The sequence below is a fragment of the Arachis ipaensis genome, chromosome B04 (genome assembly GCF_000816755.2).
Source record: "Arachis ipaensis cultivar K30076 chromosome B04, Araip1.1, whole genome shotgun sequence".
Taxonomy (NCBI): Eukaryota; Viridiplantae; Streptophyta; class Magnoliopsida; order Fabales; family Fabaceae; genus Arachis; species Arachis ipaensis.
In genome coordinates, this window is record NC_029788.2 from 102,747,312 (window position 1) to 102,755,338 (window position 8,027).

The 8,027-nt window shown below is 31.1% G+C and overlaps 1 protein-coding gene across 10 annotated transcripts; it reads right to left on the reverse strand.

Moving 5' to 3' along the window:
• On the reverse strand, nt 1,248-7,430 carry LOC107639576 (protein tesmin/TSO1-like CXC 3). Of its 10 annotated transcripts, XR_002361431.1 has the most exons (15): nt 7,025-7,428; nt 6,865-6,926; nt 6,482-6,569; nt 6,093-6,264; nt 5,854-5,986; nt 5,298-5,393; nt 5,142-5,208; nt 4,962-5,078; nt 4,640-4,856; nt 4,065-4,103; nt 3,859-3,918; nt 3,639-3,706; nt 3,399-3,473; nt 2,826-2,898; nt 1,248-1,749 (listed from the first exon to the last, which is right to left on the reverse strand). XR_002361431.1 is itself a non-coding variant. In XM_021121422.1 (8 exons), the coding sequence occupies exons 3-8, from the start codon at nt 6,514-6,516 to the stop codon at nt 4,739-4,741; spliced, it is 552 nt and encodes a 183-aa protein (XP_020977081.1). In that variant the 5' UTR covers nt 6,517-6,569; nt 6,865-6,926; nt 7,025-7,429; the 3' UTR covers nt 4,063-4,738. The 10 variants fall into 10 exon arrangements, 1 of the variants encoding a protein (XP_020977081.1); XR_002361432.1 differs by having other exon boundaries at nt 4,065-4,856; nt 6,093-6,233; nt 7,025-7,430; XR_002361433.1 differs by having other exon boundaries at nt 1,248-1,732; nt 4,065-4,856; nt 7,025-7,430.

Below are 8,027 nucleotides of genomic sequence, written 5' to 3' on the forward strand. Positions count from 1 at the left end.
TCGTTTAGTTCATGATAAACTTGTTTCAAACTTCTAAAAATTAAAGATGAAATTATTTATTTTGAAAAATAAATAATTTTTTTAATTTATTTTAAAAAAAATTCTTTTTGGATGCACTTGATGTTCTTTATTGATATATAGCAAAATGATTTGTATTATTGTAGCCTTGTAGACCCATTTGTTTAATATGGGACTTTTATAAAAATATTTGTTTTTCTAAGACTATTAAATAATTTTGAGCAACTGATGAGGTATTTATGAATTTTATATGAAAACTGAACACCAAAGCACTAACTTATGTCAGAAGTATCAGGCGTATTATTTACCTGATTTAGCCAGGTACAGGCTAAAATCCACCTATTTAAACAAAATTATACACATATTTTTAGTGGTTACCAAATTGAAAAATGCATCACCACAACCGGTGAATTTTAGCTTGCACCTGGCTAAATGAAATAAATGGTACGCCTAATACTTCTGACATAATTTAGTGCTTTGGTGTCCAATTTTTGCATGAAATTCATAAAAATCTCATCCATTGTTCAAAATTATTTAATAGTCTTAAAAAAATAAATATTTTCATAAAAGTCCTAAAAGAGATGGGCCTACAACTACAAGGCTACAATAATACGAATTATTTTGCTTTTTTTGTCATGTAAATCATTTTGTTTTAAATAAGACAAATATGTGTAAGAAACTAAAGCGAAACAATAACATGAAAACAATGCCATTAAAAAAAAAAAGCCAAAGCCAAACAAAGAAAATAAGATGGCTTATATATACATATGTACATACATATATAAGTTTGGGCCACTTTTATTAGCAATAACTTAAATCATCATTTGTTTTAATCACAATGCCTTAGTTTCTTTCTTTCTAACCGAAGACATTAAGGGAAATAAAAAGAAAGAAAACAACGTGGCTACCTGTATTCATATATATATATACTAGCAGAGGATCCGTGTAACGCACGGGTCAAAAATTTCTGTTCATTACATAAAACAATAATAGTGAAACTGCCATTCAAATTAACAATGCAAAAAGGTTAACTCTGTAAAATAACATTATTTAAATATTTGTCTCTATAATTAATTCTTATATTGTAATAAAACCTTTAGCACATGTCATGTAAATTCTCAACAATTATCATTTACAACTAAATTCTCAACTTTCTCTTAAATAAAATTAGTAACACAGTATATATATAACTTCTTAAATATAAATCATTTGCCAAAACTTTAACATACAACACTAAAAAGCTACTGCATTTTATTAATCTTTATAGAGTTGAATTATAAAAATAAAAGGCTACATAATTAAATTTGTCTATTGGCTAATAATGCTATGTCCACATCCTAACAATTGATGTATTACATGATCAATAAGTCCAATAAAGTACAAAATATGGACATACAAAACATCAAACATCCTAAGACACACACCACATTACATACCAAATATTAAATACCAATTCCTATTACATGAACACAACCAAAAAATTTCACATTACACATCAAAGAAGGGTGGACACTATTTGCACTACCCATATCTAATGCCTTCTATAAGTCTTGATCAGAATAAGTCTAGTTAAATGACATAGAAAATCATGTCACTTGACCTCATGACCAGATGCAGATTCATCCTTAAAAAGATCAGCATCATCAGATTCATCAAATTCGAGCTTCAATGACCTTCTCAACCTCTTCAAGGGAGGCTTTTCCTTTTTCTAATCCTGGGCACAACATATTCCTAATTTCAAAAAATCCATTAAAATTTAAACGAAATTAAGGCAAATTAATACAAATAGGTATAAAAAACCAAATAAAATTCTGCCTATTGTGCGAAAACCATATAGAAATACAAAAAACTTCTTTTCGAAATAGTCAAAGTTTCCATCTTCTCAACAGATTTTTAATGCAGTTGTCCCATGCTCTTTAATAAGATTAAAGAACACATATCTATATCACATTTCTAGATACAAAAAGGTAGCTAAATAAATATGAATACATGACTCGAACTTTAAAGAATACGACAAACCAACAAAGTAGAAACAATTTTTCACAGTTCATGCTATAGTAGATGTATTTATACACTTTTTTTTTGCATAGCAGTGATCCCTGAATTAGATCATTTATCGCAAAAAAGAGATATATTTTCCAAAATATTGGTTACAATGCAAAAATTATACATCACCATATCGGTGATAAAAATAAAGTTATGGTATAAAAGAAGAACCCAAACTCAAAATCTCATGTATTTTTTTTTCTCTTTATTATGAAACCAAGAGAAATTCAACAAAATTTGCATATTTGATCAGCTTATAAAATTGATCCTTAAATAAGCATATTTGTTAACCCATTCAGAGCCTGATAACATAGGCAATTATCAATGTCTTCACCAGTAGAAAGAAATTAACTATCTAAAAATTTAGAAGTCTCTAAAGTAATATTCAATTTCTAAAAGCAGATTAATATCCTGATTGAAATACTAATGAATTCTCTAGCAACTTTGAATTAATCGTTTAACATCTATATAATGAGAGGCTCAGATTATCTTTTGACATCATAATAAACTTTAGTAACTTTAATTATATTAGCAATAAACAAAAGATTTAACCCAAAAACAGTAGAATTATAAGCATGACATAATGGCAGTTACAAAAGATAGTTGACATTATCAGAGCCAAAAACAATGACCATAAACAAAGAATCATTATCTAAACACAACTGAATTTTGAGATATGTGCAAGAAAATTGGGGAACAATAAATAAGAAGGCACAATCTATAATGTAGAATCCAAGGATAATAGGTAAAAAAGACCATACCTTTTAGAATAGTGCCCATAAATCCATTGTGCATCTAAGACACAAAGTCTCCTCCACAAATTTGCAACTCCAGCTGAACGAAGAAAATCATATAAGAGAGCAAGATTTATCCAATAAATTATCAAATAAACAAATTAATATGAGAAAAAGAAATTAGTGAAGAATATTTACAACAAACTCTAGTATAGCATTAACTTTTGAGGATCTACTGTGCAAAAGAAAAAAAATTGTACGTAACCTTAAGAAAAGCTTGGAGATACATATATGAGTTCATTTAAGCAGTAACTGAAAAGAGAATAAGAGTACACAGAGCAACACATAAAATAGGAAGGAACAACCATGAAAAAGTAAAAGGAACCAAAACAGAAAATAACCAATTAAAATCAACAAAAAATAATGGTGAAAAGAAAAGACAAAAAAAATACTAAATAAAAAGTCAAACAAAATGTTAAAAGCAAAGAAAGATGAACAGAGAAGGGAAAGTGAATTTGTGGGAAGTGAATTTGACAGATACAAAGAAGTGTTGTCTGGATTCCAATTAAAAAAATATTTCAACCAATAAGAGGACCTTACCCGCAGCTTATGAGGTTCTTGCTCTTTTTCTTGCCGGGCGTTGGTGTAATCTTCAAGCATAGAGAGCAGACGGGCCTAGAAAGTCACGCACAGCAAAAATCATTTTGACACAAACTAGAACTTGAGCAACCAATTAGAATGCATCAGTTAACATCCAACATTTCTTTTGAGACTTACATATCAAGTTTTTTTCTTCTTTTAGTGAATACGTATCAAGTATATTAAGGAGGGAGTACTTACATCATCCTATTTGAACTCAATCTCTTGTTTCCATTCTGTAGTTTTTGAATTCAATGCTTCTACCATTCCTACATACAAACAAAAGAAAATAAAAATTTCATCCCTACCTAAAACAACAAACAATGAGACACCGAAATAGAAAAATATCATCAAGCCAAGATGGCCGTAAACTGGTAAAGGTAATGTAAAAAAAATAAAAATATGTATAAAATATAAATACCTGGAATTTCGGCAACCAAGGCACAAGCTTTCTCAGCTCACTTGAGTTTAAGATGAGTACCTGTACCAGCATTATATCGATTTTATTTTGAAAAAAAATACCAAAAAGAAAGGATTTTCCATAGAAAAGACAAGGTAAGGATTGACTTCATATAATATATGGAAATGGCCATTCATAGCATAAACTTAATCATATAGACAACTAACCGGATATCAACTCATCGTCATTAGAGAAAACAGAAGCACCTTGCATATGTGGAAAAAAAAAACATAGTTGGACCTCAATATAAAGGGGAAAAAAACATAGAACAATTAGTTCATGTGTATGTACTCAAAACACATCAAACAAAATCTCAAGAAAACAAAATGGACCAATAAAGATAAACATACAAAAATGATTGCAACTAAAATAACAGTAAATTCATATAGTTAGAATTAATTTTAGACATTATACTTCTATTATTGCTATAGCTTTTTTCAACAACAAATTGAAGAAAACAAAGGAAGACCCAATAGAGCAAGTGTCCCAGTGAATACATCATTAGAAAACTTAAATCAATCTAATGCCTACTAATCTGTCGAAACTATTGGATCACCTCACAATTGCCATTATGAAAGCGAAAAAATTTCTTCTGAAATAACACAAATAAAATAAAACTAAGCCAACTAATTACAGCACAAATAATATAATTTTTTCATACACATCTAAAGATCGCACTAAAACTAAAATATACTTAAAACTAAAATATACTTAAATATGCCTAAAGGTACAAACTACTAACCTGACTTAAAAGGAAAAAGACCTAACTAATAACTATTGACTATCAATTAAAAATTTCTTCCCATTTGGAGAAGTAGTTTTGGTCCAAGTCATCGGAGACCTATCCACTTCTGCCTCTGCCTCCAGTCGTTTCGTGGTGTGAAACAGTTTGAGAATGCTCAAGTAGCTGAGAGCAAAGAGTCCCAAACATCTTACTCTCTAACGGAAAATTCAATGAACTGTCACATAAAAAGAAAAAATAAAAAAATAAATCAAATCAGCATTAATAAGCAAAATCATCAATTTTATCATTTCAAAACTAACCAAAAAACAACATTTCCAACCTAGACATCCCGTGGGAGTTCTGAATTTCAATTTTCCGTGATGTATTTTCAACAAACTCTTTACCACAGGCCTCTATTTCTACTTCTGGTTGGGTTTCTACTCCTACAGAATTAGAACTGAAACAATAAAACAGTTAAATTCTGACACGTATTTAATTTGCAAAAGAAGGGACAACTCACCATCCTTTCTACCAAACGTGTTCTTACACGTGTCACATCTACAGTTTATGGAACATCCAACACCAGCCTTTGAAAAACAAAACATACTACCATTAGTAACTGATATTATAACTAAAACTGAAGCATTCATGATACCTAGTAAGGATGGATGAATACCTGAAAGCATTTACAGTATTTCTTTTGGCAGAATGATTTCTTACAGTTACATCCTCTCTTGTGGCGTGATAGTGCTGGAGTTTTGTTTGGGTCATTCTGAAAGTGAAAAAAAAAATTAAATCAATAAAGTTTTAGAAAGTGTGTATGAGTATTAATAGCTCAATAGTTCAGTGTACATTATAGAAAATTTAGTATTAAAATCAACGGAAAATTACAAAACTCAGATTTAACTACACAAAAATGCTCTGAATAAGTTTGAAATTGCCATGGAAACACGCAAACCCCAGTAGAAAATTAGAAACACAATTGCAAACCCTAATAAAATTCCTGCATACTGAAAATGAACCTAACAGAAAATCAAAAAATAATCTCTCTTCATGAAGAGAGAGTTCAGAAAAAGAATCAAAATTATTCAAAGCTACTATGGATTACATATTAGAAAACCAAATTCAATATGATGCCTACAATTTCTAGGATATTCGGAGAGCAATTGAAGTGTTTTCATATGGAGTGTATATAGCTCTTATTATGTGATCTTTCAAATATAAAAGGGTACCTGATCAGCAGAGAAAATGGCCCAAGCTAAGGGCTTGCTGAAGAGAACACTTCCCCTAACCAAACTCACAACACAACGAAGTCCTTGAATCAAAGAGTATCCAGCAGCCAAACCATTAGCAACTACCAAGAATCTGCAAAGTTTTTTAATCCATCAAAAACTAATGAATTAGGACAACAAAACATGCAACACTTTTATTGCTTGAAATTAACATAGAACATAGATTAATAGATACTTACACCAAAGCCTTAACATCAGTGAATTTAGCTTCCTTCTCAAAGGAGAAAACCACCTTAGCACCAACTCAGCTATCTTGATCCTCTTATCCAACAATTTCAGGTTTGTGCTATGGTACACTGGAACTGTTCCAGGACTAACACCTACGCCCAAATAACTCATTTTCTCTAGACACTAACAATGCAAAAGAAAACAATGGATATCAACACCAACCACTAAATTCTTCACCACTTAAATAGACACGGATTTTAGCTCAACACCCAAGAAAACAGAAGGAAAAAAAGATTCAGACAAGGAAAAAAGAAATAAATAAGTCAAGACGACTTGTAATAAAGGCCATAAATAAACCTATCAACCTGCAAACTTTCATAAAAAAACCAGAGTTTTGTACCTTTGTTGGAAATCCAGGAGTCCAATCCATGGCATGTTTAAACGACTCAAATTTAGACTTTGCCATTTCAACCATTTTCCACCAACATCTGCAGTTGTAAAAATCAGAAAGTCAACTATCTTTGGTCACCAACACAAAATCTGAGCCAAAAAACCAAAGATCCTTCCTTCCGGGATCGAAAATGCAATATGACACTCAGACACAACCAATCCAAAAAAGCTTAAATTAAATAAAACGAAAGCACTTGCAAAGGATAGAAAACCAAAGAATCAGATAAACAGAATAAGCACGAATACAAATTAAGCTCTTTGCCCTAATACATGACTCAAGCAACACAATAAGCACAAATAAGCTACAACAGAACAACAACCCACGCTACTTACCCGAATCGGCTAATCGGCTATGTTCAACTCGCCTTTTCAATTTCCGACTTTGACTACTTGAGCTGCAACCAACGAAATTAGGTTAGTTTCCTTGGCGTTAAATTGAGTGAAACAACAAAAATGAAGAAGAAGTAGCAACCACTGAAAACAACATACAAACCAGATTGTGGAGATCGAATTTGAAGACCTAGGGTTTCAGAGACACAGCGCCAGAGATGACCACGCTCAGAGATCAAGACATCTATTCTCTTCTCTCAGAATCCACTCCCAAAAATGGGATCTCATATCTGTAAACCCTTACCTACCACCACCCCAGCGCTTTGAACTCCAACTACCCAAAGCGCAGAGACAAGCAGAATGCACCCGACCACATATACATCGTAATCCAGAGAGATACATCAACCACCACTAGAGAGGAGATCCGACTCAGATGGATAGCAAACCCCATCGAGAGAAAACCAAGGGAAGAAAGGAGTGTAGGATTTTTTTGAGATGTAGTGGGCGGAAGAGGGGCGCGTCAACTAAAGAAGAGAGAAGAGAAAGGGAAAAGTTGAGATGATAGAGAAACGCGTGAAGGGTTACTACGTTTTATTATTTTTTTAACTCAAATGAATGTGAGGCTGACGCGTGGCTTCTGAAGCCACGGCTATTATTATACAAGTAATAGATAGATAATAGATAGATGTATACATATATACATGATACCTATCCTTCTATTTATTATTTATCATTACCATCTTTACTTCATTTGATGGAGTTTTTTTGGGTGGGGAAAGTATAATCAAGAGTTTGAAGCACCAAGCAATAAATAAAGATACCCAATAATATAAGGATCGGTTCATAAATATTTAATTGTATTAATTGGGACAAATTTAAATATAAGTTAACTTTATAGTCATAGTTAATATTAGTTTTTTTGTACTAACCTTCACTTCTATACTGCTTTTTTTTTTTGTTTTGGTCTATTATACTGCTCTTTCTTATTATTGTTATAATTATTATTTCACTTATTATTGCTGTTATTGTTTTCATTAGCTCATTATTATCATTACTGTTATTATTATAATATCTCTATTATCATTATTATTGTTATAATTAGTACTAGTATTACTTTGATTATTAAAATGATTATTACTATTATTCTTATTATTATAGTTGTTAAT